Genomic DNA, 20,903 nt, shown 5'->3' with positions numbered 1-20,903 from the left:
TTTGGGTTTGGCTTCTAAAGCCAATGCACGACTAATAATTACTTTCACACGGCCTGCAGGGAAAGATTGGTTCTTGCTGTATTGTTGCATTTATTCCTCATTGTGGTGCCTGGTGTAGTTTGCCTTTCCTTCCCTCTGTGTTGCAATAGTCCTGAAGCCTCTTTCCTAAGATCATCATCCATTTCTAATGGCTGTACCCAAGACTGATTTTTTTTTCTGGGACTGTCTCTCAGCTATCCAGAACAGTGCTGCAGCCCTTGAAGTTTTGCTTTATTGTGGATTTGAAGTGATTTTTTTTGTCCTCCCTTTTTGTTTTCCCATCTTAGCTCACCATAGAGCAACTCTTAGGATACTTTCCCGCCATCCATTCTCCTCAAGAGTCTGCACAATGAAGATGTGATGTGATGCGATGTACATTTTGCTGATGGATTGATTGTGCTCTAGAACCTCATTGTTTCCAAAACTCTCTGGTTATTTGACGTTCAATATGGCGCTGATTCTATTAGATTCTAGAAATTTGTGTCTGCTTGGCTTCCCCAGTAGACTTTAAGCTCCTTGAGGGCAGGGAACCCGTCCTTTACTTCTAGCAAATGTCCCAAAGCTACTAATACAGTGCTGTGCACAATTGACTTTAAATAAACATTGACGATAGCACTGAAGAGTGCTGATGACTCCACCCTCACCATTTAAATGAAGAAATCTTAAAGTGATGCCAACGTAATTTCAATCATTTCCTCAATGCCACTTCAACAACAAGGACAAGGAAGTATAAAGACTAGTTAACCTGTCACTGTGTGAAGACATGGCTTTTGCTCCAACATAATGAAGTGATTACGCAGTCAGAGCCATGAAGAAAGGCAGAACTTTTGATCGACACATTTATCCATTGTGATCTATTTGAGGTACGGCTCACCTCAATTGCCTGCATGTACTCTCCTTCGCCGTATGGAAATAGCAAAGCATCAGTTGTAGGAGAAGTGTAGGGAGCAACATCAAGACCTCTACATTGTTTAAGTATACACCTTACAAAAACATTTGTCACCACTGGAGGCCTAGGCTTTAACAACTGCTATAAAAGTTGGATGGCCCTGAAAAAATGTATTTAGAGTCGAGGATTACTCCATGATGATATGGTTTGCTGTGGAACTTAGAGGGCTTTGTTTGATTCTTTGAAGTAAAGCAGGGTTGGTGATAAATTCAGTCTTGTCCAACATAGTCCTCGCAGTCGTGCTTTGGAAAACACCTTCAACTCAGCCAGCTAAGAGCATCATCAAAAGTCCCTAAGACACTCATTCAGAAGCTCATACATGCAGATCACTGGACTTTAGAAGCCCAAGCAGGAAGACATACATATGAGTAGGTACCGCTTCTCAGAATCAGTAGTATTTATTGAACGTCTACTGTGTGCAGATCACTTTACCTTAGTGATTGGGAGACTGCAGTCAAGTAAAATATGTAGTCCCTGCCCTCAAGGAGCTTATAATCTAAAGAGAAAGTGACATGGACTGACAATGACCCTGAGAAGGCTGATGTTATATATTAGTATGCATCTGGAAAACCCTATATACACTGAAGGATCGTCACTGAAGACATAGAACTTAATACTGATACTGAATTCTGCCAATCTGCCAGCATGGTGTTCGATTCATGGAGAGGCAAAGATAGCAAACCAAATTTGAAAGACTGATATATTATTTCAGACATTTTCTGACCGTGTGGCATCAACATAGCATCAAGATTCAGACACAACAGGTCTGTAGAACAAATGCAGTAGCCAACTCACCACAGATGCAAAATTCACCTTTTAGAGCTGTTCCAGCTAGGTAATCCAAAAGCCATACTTCATCTCAAATTCATTTATTCAATCATATTTATTGAGCACTACTGTGTGCACAGCACTATACTGAGTGGCAGCCAAGGATCACAAACAGTAAGATCTTGAGTAAGTATGTACAGTAGCTTCAACGCATTACTTGCCTCATCATTCCTTAACTGGGTGGGACATGGAAGAGAATGCATGATTGTAAGATACCCAAATCATAGCTCCATGAAGAGTTTCAATGTGAAAACCATAGATAGGGAAAATCAAAGAAATATGGTACAAATGCCATGAAGCAAATCTCCAAATGTGGCTTAGTTATGAATATGTGGGAGGCAGCAGAAGACAGATAAACTTAGTGCACAGAAATTGGAAATGAGGTAATTTTCTTAGAACAGAAGCTTGAGGTAGATCCCTGCATCAGTTATGAGGAAGGGAAAATTGTCCTTGATACTGTAGAAAAAAAAGCAGTGGTGCAGCAGGGAGCTGTCTTAAAATGCACACACTTTGTATAAAGGATTGCCAGATCTGCATTAATTTTATCACTCACACTTACAGACATGAAATCTCTCTAGTAGTAATCTCGTCTTTGAACCTGAGGGAAAGAGTGGTGTGGGGATGGGGAGGATGGGAGGAGTCTTTCAGGCTCAAAGCAATTCAATCCAGTGACAATTCAGTGGGCAAGCATTTGGAGGGGCCAAGTGCGTGAACCATTGTTGATTTTTCCAGAAATGAATAGTGTGCCGCATTCCCTTGTAAATTCACACCTCATTTAACTAAAAAGGATTCTCCACATTAAGTGAAACCCTGGAGTCTGCTGTAATGTGGATAATGCCCCGGAACACTGTAACATCATAATATGGTTCACTTGAACCTAGGGACAGGTTGAGGAGGGTCAGGGGCTCCCAGGAGCTGTCCTTTTTGGGCTATAAATCGTCCAAGAGACAGGAGGTGAACACGGCTTGGGTAGTGTCGCATTCTAATGTTGAAGAGGCTAAACAGACCAGTTACGTGTGGCTCTTTTTCACTTGCTGGGCAGCTCATGCACATGTGTGTCATTATTTATTCTTTTAATGCAGCAGCAGGGGACTTAGTATGCTGCTGCTCCAGCTTTTCTGGCAGCGGTGGTCTTCCTTCCTACTTGGGTTGGGGTTGGGGAGAGGGGGTGGTACATGAGCAGTACATCCCTGGGAATCCCCCCACCCTGCTCGCCTTTATAGTTAAAGGAACTTTTATTTTTTTATCTTTTTTTTTATTGTTTTTTTTAGCCATCTTATGTTTTTGGTTTGCAGAACTTTGGTTCTCGAGACTTGGCCATCTGGTTCTAGTGCATCTGTGGCTCTTTTGTGTTATAATTCTTCTTCTCCCCCTTCTTCCAAGGTTCCCACCTTGGATTTGCAATACTTTTCTCACTCTTCCAAGTGGGGGAAGAATCAAGTCAACAGAATACAAATATTTACACAAAATACAGAAGACACATATGCTCAGAGGGACTGCACTGAAACAAAACTACCAAAATCTCGAGCACTGGCTCCATCTTAGTAATAAAAATAAACTCTAGAAATTAGGCTGAACATTGTTTGGGGTGCATAAAATGGTTTCCGTCAGCAGGAATATTGTGAGAAATGAATTTTGACTGGTGGTTTTAGCCATCTTATGTTTTTGGTTTGCAGAACTTTGGTTCATGAGACTTGGCCATCTTGTTCTAGTGCATTTATGGCTCTTTTGTGTTATAACTCTTTCTCCTCCCTCTCCTTCCAAGGTTCCCACCTTGGATTTGCAATACTTTTCTCGCTCTTCCAACTGGGGGAAGAGTCAAGTCAACAGAACACATAGATTTACATAAAATACAGAAGGCACTTATATGCTCAGAGAGACTGCACTGAAACAAAATTACCAAAATCTCGACCACTGGCTCCATCTAAGTAATAAAAATAAACTTTAAAAATTAGGCTGAACCTTGTTTGGGGTGTATAAAATGGTTTCCGTCAGCAGGAATATTGTGAGAAATGAATTTTGAAAATTAATATCATATCAATTCTAGAAGTGAGGCTATCTCTCAGAATGAAAACTGCAGTTATTCATTTTGATACATGTTACGAGAGGCCTATCTGAGGGACAGCAGCACAATCCAAGACAGGGAGAAAACATCTCCCTGTCTTGAAATCCAGGAAGCTCCTAGGCAGCTTATTTTCCAAAAAAGCACTGACCTTAGCTTCTCTTTCTGCATCTATGATGCCTCCCGTTTGCTCCTGCAGCAATGCATAAGCTCTCTGGAGAGCTTGGTATTCTTTCGTTAACTGTCGAAATCTCAGCTCTGATTCTTCGGCTGCTAAACCCTGCAAATGAACAGGAAAAAAAAAGATGTGTCAATTTCAGATTTACTGCGCGTAGCATGCTGAGTTCTGCCATCTGGCCATTGTGAATTGTAGGGTTTGTCTGCCTAGCTAACTCAGAGTATCAGACATGTGTAGGCCTTCGTACTAAATCAAATGGTTCAGCAGAACCTCAAAAATCTGGAATGCTGGGATTTAGACCACATCAGATTCTTTCCTTGTTCTGGATTTCTTAGTAAGTATTTTTAGACCTTAAATCCATTAGACTTCACTCTTGTTTTTATTCATTAGAACTTTCCCCTGACCCTGGGGTTAGCAAGCCTGGAGGAGGGCAGAGGAGAAGCTTAGGGAGGGAGAGATCCAGGCTTATAGTGGGAAGGCAAATCGAGACACCCAGGGACTCTGGATCTTTCTCCAGCACACACAACATTTTTTCCAGATTTCTAATTTCTGGATTTTTGAGGGTTTCTTACCCACATTTTATGAAACAAAAGAAACAGTCACAGTTCTGTAAATATGACCCAGGGGGTGATGTCCTAGGTAATAATACTGACTGTATTTCTTAATAATAATAATAATGATGATGGTATTTGTTAAGTGCTCACTATGTGCCGAGCACTGCTTAAGCGCTTACTATGTGCCAGGTACTGTACTCAGCACAGGGGTGGATACAAGCAAATTGCGTTGCACACAGTTCCTGCCCACGTGGGGTTCACAGTCTTAATCCCCATTTTACAGATGAGGTAACTGAGGCCCAGAGAAGTGAAGTGACTTGCCCAAGGTCACACAGCAGACAAGTGGAGGATCTGGGATTAGAACCCAGGTCCTTCTGACCCCTGGGCCCATGCTCTAATCGCTAAGTCATGTTGCCTAGAATCCTAACATCTTGGAGTTGAAAAAAAACCTAAAGAAACCATTTGGTCCAGTCCCCTGCCTTCAGGAAGATGACTGCCTACAGCATCCTGGGTTGAAAGGTGTTAGTTCTGTCCTTAATAATAATAATAATAATAATGGTATTATTTAATAATAATGATGGTAAGCACTTAGTACAGTGCTCTGCACACAGTAAGCGCTCAGTAAATATGATTGAATGAATTTGATTTCTAGGAATCACTCATGTTCATGTAAAGATTTCTGGGAATGGAACTTCACATGGTCATCATTAATGGTACTACTGAGCACTTACTGTGTGCAGAGCACCTGTACTAAACGTTTAGAGCACTTTACTGGTAGTCTGTTTCAATGTTTTATCATAATGGGTCCACACATTCTTCTCTTATGTCTAAGCCAACTCTCCTCGTGCTGAAAATTAAACCCTTTTCCTCTTGTTTGTCCAACTCTCCTCGTGCTGAAAATTAAACCCTTCCTCTTGTTTGTTCTTCCTTGAATTTATTTCTACATCTTTGTTTGGATCAGATCTAGCAAACAAAGGGAAAAAAGATATCTATGTCGTTAGCCTATTAATCTCTATGATGAACCCATATCTGTGGAAGTGTTTCCAGTAAGATGTTGACTAGGTTTGATCTGATCATCTTGTATCTACCCCAACACGAATCACAGTGCTTGACACATTGTAAGCGCTCAACAAATACCGCAATTATTAGTAAGCACCCAATTCATTCATTCATTCAATCATATTTATTGAACGCTTACTGTGTGCAGAGCACTGTACTAAGATTCTTCAGATCCCTCTATGTTCCTCATGTACTTCTTATTTACTATTCTTGGGAATCATGTTTTAGCTACCGTCCCTTCAAATGGCACACTCGGGAGCAGCATTTTCCTTTAAGGAAGCCAACAATTTGAACACTGGGATTCATATTACAGCTTTGTTTTATTGTACTTTCCCAAGCACTTAGTAAAATGCTCTGCCCTCAGTAAACACTCAATAACTGTGATTGATGGATGCGAAGGGAGACTAGTTCAAATAGTTGAAAAAAAGAATCCCGAGAACCCAACAAAATTAGGCATGATCTGCCTGAGACAGTCCATCCCAACTATTCTCAGGTGAGAAGTGGCTTAGCCCAGTGGAACGGGCACAGGCTTGGGAATCAGAGGACTTTGGGTTATAATCCCAGCTTTGCCCCTTGTCTGCTGTATGGCCTTGGGCAGGTTCTTTAACCTGTGCCTCAGTTTCCTCATCTGTAAAATGGGGATTAAATGCCTGTTCTCCCTCCGATTTAGACCGCAAGCCCCGTGTGGGACGGGGACTGTGTCCAACCTGATCATCCTGTACCTCCCCCAGTGCTTAATAATAACATAGTAAATGCTTAACAAATATTATTATTATTACCCAAACTTCTAATGATCTGTGAGCCTCCATCACAGAAATTTCCTATATTGGGCAGGGTCTAATATTCTCTTGACTGTTAGATTACTGTGGTCAGGGAATGTGTCTATTTATTGTTATAATGTGCTCTCCCAAGCACTTAGTACAGTGCTCTGTACACAGTAAGTGTTCAATAACAGCAACAGCAGCTCTGGAAGAGAACTGGAGCCTGGAGGAAAGGGTGGAGAGGTCTTGCTGGGAAGGAACAAAGATTTAACTCCCCTTCCCTCCCCAGCCAGGCTTTCTCTTGCCTGAAGAATAAGTTTCTAAAGAGTTTACTAGAGAAGAAACCGTGAGTCCATTCTAATCTACAGAGAACTGAACCTTCCTCTGACCTCCATTCCACCCCCATGTCGAACTTACTGGCATCAGACATTGTATATAGGTTTGCGCGTATTTATTACTCTATTTATTTTACTTGTACATATTTATTCTATTAATTTTATTTTGTTAATATGTTTTGTTTTGTTCTCTGTCTCCCCCATCTAGACTGTGAGCCCACTGTTGAGTAGGGACCGTCTCTATATGTTGCCAACTTGTACTTCCCAAGCGCTTAGTATAGTGCTCTGCACACAGTAAGTGCTCAATAAATATGATTGATTGATTGATTGATCAGATTCACCACCAATCCCAACAGTGATTCACTGTAGTGGGCTGAGCCACATGGAGAAGCAGCATGGCTTAGTGAAAAGAGTATAGGCTTAGGAATCAGAGGACTTGGGTTCCAATCCAGGCTCTGGCACTGGTCTGCTGTGTGACCTTGGGCAAGTCACTTCACTTCTCTGTCCCTTAACTACCTCATCTGTAAATGGGAATGGACCGTGAGCCCCGCTTGGGATGTGGACTGTTTCCAACCTGATTATCTTTAATCTTCCCCAGCACGATACATAGTTAGTGCTTAACCAATGCCAGTGACCTTGGGCAAGTCACTTAACTTCTCTTTGCCTCAGTTACCTCATCTGTAAAATGGGGATGAAGACTTTGAGCCCCACGTGGGACAACCTGATTACCTTGTTTCTACCCCAGCGCTTAAAACAGTGCTCAGCACATAGTAAGTGCTTAATTCTTATTATTATTATTTTAAAAAAAAGCACAGAGGCCTTATCTGCAGCTCCTCAATGTATCTCTCTTTGGAGAAAGAAACAGGAGTGACAGAGTTTCTTGAAGAAGAACTCTAAACCAAGACACTCACTTCACCTTCTACCTGGTATAGGAGGTATATAACACTCATAACCTGTGTACCCTGTGACCTCTTTGTATAGAGAAGCAGTGTGGCTTAGGGGAAAGAGCCCGGTCTTGGGAGTCAGAGGACATGGGTTCTAATCCCAGCTCCACCACTTGTCTGCTGTGTGACCTTGGGCAAGTCACTTCACTTCTCTGAGCCTCTGTTGCCTCATCTGTAAAAAGGGGATTAAAAGTGTGAGCCCCACGTGGGACAACCTGATTACCCTGTATCTAACCCAGCACTTAGAAGAGTGCTTGGCACATAGTAAGCACTTAACAAATACCATAATTATGGTATCTGGAAGGGAACAAAGGACTCCTGAGGCTACCAGTCAACTGTATGTTTTGTTTTTAATCCGTAAACAAGCTTACTTCCTCCAAGTCATCATCCGGAGTGGCTGGTGTCCGGTCTGTTCGGAACGAAGCCATGGAGGATGTTTCCGAATCCATGGAGTCATCGTCATAGCCGATGAATGGGTCCAAAACAGGCCTCTGAGGAAGGAAAAACATGTGGTTGATGACAAAATTGGGACGAGTAAAGGGAAAATAATCAAACCATCAATGAACGCTTAGTACAGTGCTCTGCACACGGTAAACACTCAATAGGCAACAGAGTTGGTAGACACACTCCCAGCCGACAAAGATCTTGTAGTATGGAACAGCACCATGGTTTAGTGAATAGAGCACGGGTGTGGGAGCCAGAAGGACCTGGGTTCTAGTTCCGGTTCTGCCACTTGTCTGCTGTGTGACCTTGGGCAAGTCACTTAACTTTGCTGTGCCTCAGGTACCTCGTTTGTAAAATGGGGATTAAGACTGCAAGCCCCATGTGGGACAGGAACTGTATTCAACCCAGTTACTTTCTATCTACCCGAGCACTGAGTGAAATGCCTGGCACATAATAAGGGCTTAACAAATACCACTATTATTATTATTCTTATTATTTCTAGAAGGGAAGACTGAAATTAAAATAAATTATGGATATGTACATAAATACTGTGGGGGCTGAGGGTAGGGTAAATCTCAAGTGCTTAAAGGATAATTACATTAGGCGAGGCATGGTAAAAGAAAGTAGAAAGCATCAGTTTCTGAAGGAATCTGATTCTAGAGTCTTTAGGACACAAACAGGTGGGGAGATAAAAATAATACATGAAATGGCTGAACATTTGCAGGAAATACAGTCAGTTCTGCCACCACAGGTATTTTCATTTCATGTTTAGTATAGACTACTGTGGAAGAAACAGAAAATGTTTTTCTGAAAATATCCTTTTCCTGGAGATGCTATACAGGACCAAACTGTTTACCTGTGGTGATGGACACAATGCTAGCTTCCCATAACACAAAGTTCTTCTGGGCCACAACCCTCATGTTATAGAAGAACAGACTATTCTTTCTTATTTTGTTAATTTTGTGCATATGATAATAATGATGATGGCATTTATTAAGCGCTTACTATGTGCAAAGCACTGTTCTAAGTGCTGGGAAGGTTACAAGGTGATCAGATTGTCCCACGGGGGGCTCACAGTCTTAACCCCCATTTTACAGATGAGGTACCTGAGGCCCAGAGAAGTTAAGTGACTTGCCCAAAGTCACACAGCTATCAATTGGTGGAGCTGGGATTTGAACCCATGACCTCTGACTCCAAAGCCTGGGCTCTTTCCACTGAGGCACGCTGCTCCTTCCCCATAGCTATAATTCTATTTGTTCTGATGATTTTGACAAGTGTCTCCATGTTTTGTTTTGTTGTCTGTCTCCCCCTTCTAGACTGTGAGCCCGTTGTTGGGTAGGGACCATCTCTATATGTTGCCGACTTGTACTTCCCAAGCGCTTAGTACAGTGCTCTGCACACAGAAAGCGCTCAATAAATACGATTGAATTCACTCATTCAATCACATTTATTGAGCGCTTACTGTATGCAGAGCACTGTACTAAGTGCTTGGAAAGTACAAGTGGGCAACATATTGAATGAATGAATGAATGATATAAATACATGGACAGATGTGTCCGCTTCTCCACCCAAGATGAGAATAGATTTAACATTTAAGAAATCAGCACTTGAGGCTGAGATTCCACTTGCTAACAGCCCCTGGGGTTCAGAGTCCACCTCTGGGACTCCAAGCGCTCAATAAATACGATTGAATTCATTCATTCAATCATATTTATTGAGCACTTACTGTGTGCAGAGCACTGTACTAAGTGCTTGGAAAGTACAAGTGGGCAACATATTGAGTGAATGAATGAATTATATAAATACATGGACAGATGTGTCCGCTTTTCCTCCCAAGATGAGAATAGATTTAACATTTAAGAAATCAGCACTTGAGGCTGAGATTCCACTTGCTAACAGTCCCTGGGGTTCAGAGTCCACCTCTGGGACTCCAAGCGCTCAATAAATACGATTGAATTCATTCATTCAATCGTATTTATTGAGCGCTTACTGTGTGCAGAGCACTGTACTAAGTGCTTGGAAAGTACAAGTGGGCAACATATTGAGTGAATGAATGAATTATATAAATACACGGACAGATGTGTCCGCTTTTCCTCCCAAGATGAGAATAGATTTAACATTTAAGAAATCAGCACTTGAGGCTGAGATTCCACTTGCTAACAGTCCCTGGGGTTCAGAGTCCACCTCTGGGAATCCAAGTAAAGTGGCTGCCAGGAACCCCCAAGATACTGGACACCGAGACTCACCTTTACCCTACGGGCACGGAGTGATATCATATGCACCATTTTGCAGAAGTACACCCAACTCATCCAAGTCTAGCGTGTTTCTCCCCTGATACTCTCACTTGGTTCAGAGCCTTTGCATTACCCTTTGCATAACAGAGAAGCAGCATGGCTCAGTGGAAAGAGCCCGGGCTCTGGAGTCAGAGGTCAAGGGTTCAAATCCCGGCTCCGCCACTAGTCAGCTGTGTGACTTTGGACAAGTCACTTAACTTCTCTGGGCCTCAGTTACCTCATCTGTAAAATGGGGATTAAGACTGTGAGCCCCACATGGGACAACCTGATCACCTTGTATCCTCCGCAGCGCTTAGAACAGTGCTTTGCACATAGTAAGTGCTTAATAAATGCTATTATTATTATTATTATTCCCCACCCCAGGTCTCTCTGCTCCACACTAGAACTAGTAAGCGCTTAATAAATGCCATTAAAAAAAACAACACAAAAAACTAGGCAGCAGAAGCAAGAATGGAGGGAAGCCAGGCCCCACGTACCCTGAAGAGGACATAAAGGAGTCCAGTGCTGAATCTATACTGGGCCCCTGGTACGTTGAAGAGGACATGAAAGGGTCCAGTGCTGAATCTGTACTGGTCAGTTGACAGGACAGTTGAAAGCCAGATTATCTGGTATAAAACCGGATGACTGGACCCCCTAACCCAAGACATCACCTCCCCGTTTGGATTTTTCCAGCTCTCTCTGGGCTCCATGCTGCCAGCTAGAGTTGGGACATTGTGGGAAAAGGTCCTTGTGGTTGCAGTTCTTGCCTCTAGAAATGTCAGGGATCAGTTCATGTGTTTGGCCAGGTTGTAAACAAATACTTGTAGATTTTCTTAAAAACCATTTAAGTACATAACTCCCCACTTCTCAAGAATCTCCAGTGGTTGCCGATTGGTCTGTAAGCTCGCTGTGGGCAGCGAACATTTCTACCAACTCTGTTATATTGTACTCTCCCCAGTGCTTACCTCCGTCTCTTCCCCACAGCACCTGTACATATGTATATATGTTTGTACATATTTATTACTCTATTTATTTAATTATTTATTTATTTTACTTGTACATATCTATTCTATTGGTTTTATTTTGTTAGTATGTTTGGTTTTGTTCTCTGTCTCCCCCTTTTAGACTGTGAGCCCACTGTTGGGTAGGGACTGTCTCTATATGTTGCCAACTTGTACTTCCCAAGTGCTTAGCACAGTGCTCTGCACACAGTAAGCGCTCAATAAATACGATTGATTGATTGATTGCTTAGCACAGTGCTCTGCACACAGTAAGGGCCCAGTAAATATGACTAATTGATTCTGTTTAGAATATAGCATTGCTTATGATGTTTTGCCCATCGTCATTGCTCAGCAATTGTTAAGCAGCATAGATGTTTAGAAAACATAGAAAACTGTGTGTTATCTCACTGAGATTCAAATTATCCTCAAACCTTGAGTTAACTGATCAAGGTGTTTTCACATGCTACCCCACCTGGCTCTGATGCTGCTTGTGATCCACTACCTTCCCTTCCCTGACTTTCTCCCACATACCAATCAATCAATCAATTAATCAATGGTATTTATTATTGCTTCCTGTGTGCAAAGCACTGAACTAACTGCTTGGGAGAGTACACAATACAACGGAGTAGGTGGACACATTCCCAGCCCACAGATTAGCTTACAGTCTAATGGGGGGAGACAGATATAAAAATAAGTGTTGTGGGGCTGAGGGTAGGGTGAATAAAGGGAACAAATCCAAGTGCAGGGGGAGACACAGAAGGGAGAGGGAGTAGGGGAAATGAGGGCTTAGTGGGGGAAGGTCTTTTAGAGGAGATATGATTTTATTAAGACTTTGAAGGTGGAGGGAGTAGTGGTCTGTCGAATATGAAGACTTTTAGACTGTGAGCCCACTGTTGGGTAGGGACTGTCTCTATATGTTGCCAATTTGTACTTCCCAATCGCTTAGTACAGTGCTCTGCACATAGTAAGCGCTCAATAAATACGATTGATGATGATATGAAGGGGGTGGAAATTCCAGAATTATATCCCTCTCCCAATTGAGCTTTGGGGCTAAAGAGTTGCTGGATAAATGCTGTGACTCTCCCTGTGGAACTTGGTCCTTTCAGGAAAGTTGCGAGCATACTCTCAATCATTGACAAGGCCCTGTCACTGATGAAAGCATTCCCCCCTGGAGACCAGCCCTAGGGATTCCACTCCCCGCTGCTGCTCAGCTGCCCAGGCACCATTCATCCCTGCTTACCCTCTCCTGTCATTTCCAAGGGGACAACTGCACCCCACTGACCTCGGAGGGCAGAAGGGCTTGAGAGAGGCTGGACAACTGCTCTGCAGCTGCCAAGAATGGAGAGCGCCTGTCCTCTAGTGACCCCAGAGTGTTGAGTAGGAGTCAGACTATACAAAGAGCTGGGAAGCTGCTGCTTGATACCAGTGGGGAAGTCTTTTTTTTTTTAAACAGTATTTGTTAAGTGCTTAATATGTCCCAGGCATTGTAATAAGCGTGGGGGTAGATACAAGACAATCAGGTTGGACTCAGTCCATGACCCACATGGGGCTCACAGTCTTAGTCCCCATTTCACAGACAAGCAGCGTGGCTCAGTGGAAAGATCACGGACTTTGGAGTCAGAGGTCATGGGTTCAAATCCCACCTCTGCCACTTGTCAGCTTTGGGCAAGTCACTTCACTTCTCTGCGCCTCAGTTCTCTCATCTGTAAAATAGGGATGAAGACTGTGAGCCCTCTGTGGGACAACCTGATCACCTTGTAACCTCCCCAGTGCTTTGAACAGTGCTTTGCACATAGTAAGTGCTTAATAAATACCACTATTATTATTATTATGACAGGGATCCTGGGACAAAGGTAAGTTAACCTGTCCAAGGTCACTCGGCAGACAAGAGGCAGAGCTGGGATTAGACCCCAGGTCCTTTGATTCTCAGACCCATGCTCTAACCACTAGACAACACTGCTTCTCCTGGGACAGAGTCTTCCCATTTGGAGAGTTGGGTGGGAGGGGAGGCATCCTTTTGAGCTCCTGCATGGGAGCTCAGGGGAGGAGGCATTAGTCCACACTCTGGGATTGCTATGGTCCATGCACCCTAAGTAAGACCTCCCTCTCCCCAGGAAAGAGGCAAGACCCCAGATATCCTGATTTTGAGGGGAAGCCCCTCCATTCAGCCGTTTGTACTCCCCTAACCTGCTGCCTTCACAGCCTTAGAAATTCCTCTGATAAAGAAAATAGAAATAGTGAAAGCACCAGAAAGTTACTTTTGCCCTTTAGAAAAATACGAATGGGAAATCCTTTCCTCTTTTTTTACCGCAACCCAGAGTCATCTGGGCTCGCAAATCTTTCCACAATTATTGTTTGGCAAGCTTAGCATATAACAACAGGTGCCTTATGAATGTTAACCTAAGCTTCCTCTTACCTTAATTGGCTTGGAACTTCTTTTATGCTTCCTGCGACGAATAAGCTTTTCTCTGTCCTGGAAAACAAGATGCAAGAGGTGTTTACAGAAATACTGTTGGGTGTGTGCTAAAACCCTATTATTATTCCTCTGCGATGTTTTGCCTTTGTTTAAAACTTTCATGTTTTCAGGTACATTTCTTGAAATTCAGTTGTATTTCTACTATACATCAGTCAAGTGGGTCTTAAAAAATTTGGCATGGAAGGTGTTCAGTAGTCAAGCCAAACCGACTTCAGACATATCGCCGCCCATGGTAGGGAAAAATCGCCAGCCCTCCCAATTCCATACAACGTCATCCCATTATACTAAATGCTCACTTGGGGTTCCGTGCGACGTCATTATTTTATGCTGCATGTACTGCAGTGTGATGGGATGATATCATGTGGAAGCTTGAGGGGACCCCAAATCTACAGCATTTCTCTGGCGGGTCCCCAGTCCCACCCCCATTGCTTCAGTGCTATGCCCTTCTCCGCCCATGTCCCCATGAGCACAGGTTCTGCATCAGGCTGGGGATTTTTCTAATTTCTAACTGCATACCTTGCATGTCATGTGAACCTGGCCCTGGTCACACTATGGGGGAAATGATTTTTTCTAAATACCTGATTTTCTTCCAGATAAGAAGTGGCTCTCCAGGTTTTCGGTCCTAATGGGGAAACTGCCAACAATGCTACTTGACCTGAATACTCCCACAAGTCATCAACACACCCAGGGGAAGGGACTTTGGGATGATGTAAGCCCCTTTCAGGCACGAATCAATAACCAAATACTTGGCCAGGCAAGAGATTAGAAGTCAATGTGATAAAGGCAGTGTGGGGATCCAACAGTACAGTGCTCTGGACACAGTAAAGCACTCAATAAATATGATTGACTGATTCATTCATTCAATCATATCTATTGAGAGCTTACTGTATGCGCAACACTGTACTAAGTGCTTGAAAAGTACAATTTGGCAACAAATAGAGACAATCCCTACCCAACAACGGGCTCACAGTCTAGAAGGGGGGAGACAGACAACAAAACAAGTAGACAGGCATCAATAGCATCAATATAAATAAATAGAATTATAGATATATACACATCATTAGTAAAGTAAATAGAATAATAAAATAATAAATGTGTACATCTATACACAAATGCTGTGGGGCAGGGAGGGGGGTAGAGCAGAGGGAAAGAGTCGGGGCAATAGGGATGGGAGGAGGAGCAGAGGAAAAGGGGAGGCTCAGTCTAGGAAGGCCTCCTGGAGGAGGTGAGCTTTCAGTAGGGCTTTGAAGGGGGGGAGTGTGCTAGTTTGGTGGATGCAAGGAGGGAGGGCGTGGGCCAGGGGTGGATGGTAAGACAAGCAAGAATGAAGCACAGTGAGGAGGTTAGCAGCAGAGGAGCGGAGGGTGCGGACTGGGCTGGAGAAGGAGAGAAGGGAGTGAGGGTGAGGTAGGAGGTGGCAAGGAGAAGGAGAGCTTTGAAGCCAATACTGAGGAATTTTTGCTTTATATGAAGGTTGACAGTCAACCACTGGAGAATATTGAGGACAGGGGTGACATGCCCAGAGCGTTTCTGTAGAAAGATAATCTGGGAAGCAGAGTGAATTGTGGACTGAAGTGGGGAGAGACAGGAGGATGGGAGGCCAGAAATAAGGCTGATACAGTAATCTAGTTGAGATATGATAAGCGATTGTACTTAACAAGTAGCGGTTTGGATGGAAATGTGGGGTCTTCAGAAACAGACCATCATTCATACAAGCTGAATGCAAAACTCTACCCGACTAATACTTAGCCACTCCCTCCAGATCTGTTAGTCCAGGAAGGGCTTGTACTCCAGGGACTCGTGGTCCAACCCTAACTGGGCTATTTTCATTTGTGAGTACAATGCTTTCCTTTTGTGCTCCCTGTCCACACCTGTGACAACTCAATCTCAGAAGTCTGCTTTTCAGAGAGGAATAGAATGGACAGAGCGATAGTCTTCCTGCCCCGCTCTGGACACTGGACTCCCAGAAGCCACTACCAGCAGGCCCAGACAGATCCCTTTCCCAGGGCCTGAGGGTGAGCAGGTTGACCCCGCTGACAGGACTGTGGGTACAGGGAGGTTTGACCCATCTAGAGAATTGAGGGCCCCAGATCTTCTCGGTCCCATGGTCAAGTCAGACAAAGCCAGTTCCCTGCACAGAGCCCCAGGCCCAATTTGCAGAACCAAGCCTCCACACAAAGTGGTAGCCTTCTCCTAAATGTCCTTCCCCAAAAGCTAACTTCAGTATATATATATATATATATATATATATATATATATATATATATATATATATATATATATATATATATATATATTTCTCTCTCTCTCTCTCTCTCTCTCTCTCTCTCTCTCTCTCTCTCTCTCTCTCGTCTGGGAATCGGAAGGTCATGGGTTCTAATCCCAGCTCCACCACTTGTCTGCTGTGTGACCTTGAACAAGTCACTTCACTTCTCTGTGCCTCAGTTCCTGCATCTGTAAAATGGGGATTGAGACTGTGAGCCCTACATGGGAAAAGGACTGTGTCCAACCTGATTTGCTTGTATCCACCCTAGCACTTAGTATAGTGCCTGGCATATAGTAAGCACTAAGCAAAATCCATAATTATTATTATATCATTATTATCTAACAAAGTAAGAGCTTAGCAAATATAATAAGTATTATTGTTATTATGAGAAGAATCCATCAGATTAGTAAACAAAGGTCACAGGGAGGAAAAAGAGTTCCTTGCATAAATGAACATTCAAATGTGGGGAGTTATTAGCTAATAGAAATGATTGGGGTATTTGTTCGACACTAATTATGTGCCAAGCACTGTACTAAGCACTGGACAGTTACAATACCATCAGATCAGACAGAATCTCGGTCTCACAGGACTCACAGTCTAATGGTGAGGGAAAACAGGTATTCAAACCCATTTTATTGTTGAGGAAACTGGGACCCAGAACAGCTAAGCAACTTGCAGACACAGAAACAGCTAATGGCAGAGTTAGGAATAGAATTGAGGTTGCCTGATTCCCAGGCCTGTGCTTTTTCCACAGAGCCACAGTGCTTCTCTGATCAAGATACTTTTAGAGTCTTCATCTACTTCCATTTTAACTCATCATTTTCAGGGGCAGAATTCCCATTCTTCCCCAAGGAGTTTAGTCCAGAGGTGTCTAGTATAGAGTATTGTCCATAGTATATGCTCAGTCAATACTGGCAGAATAGTAGCAGTGTTGGTAATATTTATTGAGCACCCATTTGGTGCAGTGCACTGCACTACATGATCGGAAAGTACAGAATAAAGAAGTGACACGTTCACTGCACACAAGAAGTTTACACTCTGATGGATGTTACAGATGAGGATGGTGAAGATGATGATGAGGAGGAGGATTCCAGTTTGAGACTTACCCGCGTTAATTCATCAATGATGTTCTGCTGTTCGATAACCTGTAGTTTTAAGAACTCTGTCTCTTGATCTTCATTAGCTTGATCTAAGTCATTTAGAGACTTCAATTTCTTCAGAGGAGGGTGTGATGCTATTTTGTCTCTCTGTGTAGGACAAAAAAGAATGAAAAGAAACATGGCTTGGAGATCTTAAAGCATACCAGCTATGTACCAGTACTATGTACTGGGGAAGAAGCAGCATGACCTAGTGGAAAAAGGGTTGGCCTGGGAATCGTAAGACCTGGGTTGAAATCCCAGCACTGCCATGTACTTGCAGTGTGACCTTGGGCATGTCACTTAACTTCTCTGTGCCTCAGCTCCCTCAGCTGCAAAATGGAAATTCAATATCTCTTCTCCCCTCTACTTGGACTGAGAGCCCCAAGTGAGAACCTGATTATCTTGTATCAGTGCTTAGTATAGTGCTTGGCACATAGTAAATTCTTAATTTATACCACGGTTATTACCATTAACATCAACCAGGCAGTAGCTCTGGTTGGATTCTTCTGGCCTGGAGCTAGTCAAGGCTCTACTGGGTAATTTAGACACCTTCAATTACACTCACTGCTGCAGGAAGATAAGCCAGTGGGAACTACCATTCAATCGTATTTATTGAGCACTTACTGTGTGCAGAGCACTGTACTAAGCGCTTGAGAAGTACAAGTTGGCAACATATAGAGACGGTCCCTACCCAACAGTGGGCTCACAGTCTAGAAGGGGGAGACAGAGAACAAAATAAGACATATTAACAAAATAAAATAAATAGAATAAATATGTACAAATAAAATAAATAAATAAATATCAGAAATCATCATAATCATCATTATATGCTTATCATCATATAAGCATAAACCTGGTTAGACAGAGTGCTTGCTGAGTTCCTGTCCACATGCTGCTCAGCCGGTAGCTCAAAAAGCAGATTCTCACAAGGAGAGTCCCTGACCCAATCCTAGAGTGATGACTGATGGCACTGGAGTGACATCCTTTAGCCAACTCAGCAGCAGCAGATGTGTGTTACGTACATAGGTGTCACAGGGATGTGGGAAAAAGTGATTTGCGGAAGCCCACGGCACCTGGAGCCCCTGTTGAGATACTCCTGTCATCCTCCCTCACTCCAGAGCCATTGCTTTCTCCTCCCTGGTCCCCGTAATAATATTAATTAATAATAATTGTGGTATTTGTTAAACATTTACTATGTGCCAGGTACTATACTAAGCACTGGGGTGGATACAAGCAAATTAGGTTGGATACAATCCCTGTCCCACGTGGGGCTCACAGACTCCATCCTTGGTCTGTTTTGCTGTCTCCCCCTTCTAGACTGTGAGCCCGTTGTTGGGTAGGGACTGTCTCTTTTTGTTGCCAAATTGTACTTTCCAAGCGCTTAGTACAGTGCTCTGCACGCAGTAAGCACTCAATAAATGGGATTGAATGAATGAATGAATCCTCATTTTACAGATGTGGTAACGAAGGCACAGAGAAGTAAAATGACTAGCCCAAGGTCACACAGCAGACAAGGGGCAGAGTCAGGATTAGAACCCATGACCTCCTGACTCCCAGGCGCATGCTCTACCCGCTAAGCCATGCTGCTTCTCACCGGTGCCGTAAACACCGGTGCCGTTCCTGAGCTGTAGGAGTTGAAGTGGAGGGAAGTCGGGCACTGGAAATAAAAATGCAGATGTCCCCGGGCCATATCAGTCACCAAGCAGGAGACAGACGAGCTAAAAACCAGACTCTCTGGTTTCAAACTGGGCAAATGGCCACCCTACCCACTCTGCTGACATGCCCCACTAAAAGCCTTGTTCAGTGCACAGTTGGGTTCTAATTTCCTCTGGAGTTCACCCATGCATTTTCTGCAGCATCTGTGGGCACTTAAGTAGAGATTCTCACCGCACTGCCAATTTAGGAACTCCATGCACATTAGCCAAAAAGTCCCTTCCGAGCTCTAATCTGGGAAATGGAAATCTCTCTGAAGGATGCATTTGTTCCCTCTGACCAATGAAGGACCACGATGAGGAGAGCGGGTGCCCACAGGCTGGCTCTCAGATACGAACCATTTCCAAGTTTTCCTTAGCGAGGGCTTTCAGCTTCTCTTCCGTGCGCTGTAAAGCCTGAGTGAGCTCGTCGGCTCTCCGGGTGAGGCACTTGTTCCTTTCCAGGAGAGGCTTGCATTGTTTCTCAGTTTCTCGGACACGTTTTAGCTGAGGAAAAAAAAAAACCACACTGTCCTCCCCTTTCCTCTGTGCCAAACCTGACCCCCCAGGGGGTGAAGAGGAGGCTTTTCAGTGGGATTGTACAGGGAAGAATTACCAGCAGCCACCAGGCCCTCCCAACCCAGGGCTACCTGGGCACCAGAGGGAATGATGGTTCACTTTAAATTCCTAGGTAGTGAAATGGGGTTGGCAGGCAGGCTTCAAAGAGCTAATGTCACAGAACGACCTGATTTCCAACTTTTTCCATCCTGCTCAGAAGCACTCAGGTCTTTCCCAGCCAAAAACGGTTCCACCCCAATAACTAGAGGAAATAGGGGCAGTGGTTCTCCGTCACCCTTATGGCATTGGCTCCAAAACCAGGCAGAATGATGATGATTCAGTCTCTTCTAAGTCAAGCAAAGAACAAAGAGAAATTTGCTTAACTGCCAAGTCCTGAAGGGCATTTATGTTGGGATAAACAGAGGTTTTAGCAAGAGAGCTTTGCAAAGACTTTCAAAACTTTGGTTTCTCTGCTGTCTGACAGCAAGCCTGCTGAGATGGGGAGACGTAGCAGTCCCCTCCAACAGCAGAGAGGCATGTCAGCAAACCCTGATTCCCAGAATAGAATATGAAGATTTCTCTTTCCAATGTTCATCACCCCTTTCAGTTCTGAAAAACGACGAGGAGATGAGCTCAAAAGTCTACACCACAGTATCCTTTAAATAATGCATCTGATTATCTGCAATATATATTACTGTTGTTCTCAATAGACGAACCAACTGGTTATTAAGCTTCTGCTTGAATTATTTAGTCTCTCTAGAGCCTAGTTTTAGAGAACTGTGCCTAAAGAAAGAAATGGAGCAGGATTCCTCTTGGCTGCCGTTTTTAACCTGGACACACTGCTTTGACAAATGCAATCTTGGATGGCGTATGGTAGAAACGGGTGGACTCCCTGTCCTCACAATAATTTCGAGGAGGTGACCAGAGAGGGAGATAATGAAGGGCCTTTCTTTTCCCTTCCCCTCATCTCCTTCCCCTTCTCATCTTCTTCCCCTACTTTACCTAGGGCCCTGTTGGTCCTATATCCTGGGAAGCTGGGCCTTTGGATTTGGAGCCTTTGTAATTGGACACAGAATCTTACTGGATCTCAGAAATGCTGTGGGTCTCTTAAGATCAAGCTAAGAAAGTCTGAAATGATAAGGTCTGGGAAAGAAGCCCTGATTGACACCCACCAATTCGTTCCTTTCATCCCCAAGCAGGGTGTTCCTGTCCTCAAGTTTCCGTATAGTGGCGTTCAACTCGGCCATCCTCTTCTGATTCCTTCGTAAATCCTGAAATTGGAAAAAATGAAATGCTTTCTCTTTGGAAAACGCTGAAAGATCTCGCTGGAAAAGGAATCAATTTAG

General features: G+C 43.6%; 1 protein-coding gene across 4 annotated transcripts in view; it reads right to left on the bottom strand.

Annotated features, from left to right (window-relative positions):
- JAKMIP2 (janus kinase and microtubule interacting protein 2) overlaps positions 1-20,903 on the bottom strand; it is a 151,934-nt gene that overhangs the window by 54,927 nt on the left and 76,104 nt on the right. For all 4 annotated transcript variants that reach the window (XM_038740377.1, XM_038740378.1, XM_038740376.1 and 1 more), the window contains exons 5-10: positions 20,730-20,828; positions 19,360-19,506; positions 17,276-17,416; positions 13,844-13,900; positions 8,081-8,200; positions 4,030-4,158 (exon numbers count right to left, since the gene is read on the bottom strand). In XM_038740377.1, coding sequence (XP_038596305.1) covers positions 4,030-4,158; positions 8,081-8,200; positions 13,844-13,900; positions 17,276-17,416; positions 19,360-19,506; positions 20,730-20,828 — 693 coding nt within the window. The remainder of the gene's footprint in view (positions 1-4,029; positions 4,159-8,080; positions 8,201-13,843; positions 13,901-17,275; positions 17,417-19,359; positions 19,507-20,729; positions 20,829-20,903) is intronic.

Source organism: Tachyglossus aculeatus, chromosome X1, assembly GCF_015852505.1.
Source record: "Tachyglossus aculeatus isolate mTacAcu1 chromosome X1, mTacAcu1.pri, whole genome shotgun sequence".
Lineage (NCBI taxonomy): Eukaryota > Metazoa > Chordata > Mammalia > Monotremata > Tachyglossidae > Tachyglossus > Tachyglossus aculeatus.
The sequence above is the reverse complement of the archived record's forward strand: the minus strand, read 5'-3'. Positions and strand labels throughout refer to the sequence as shown.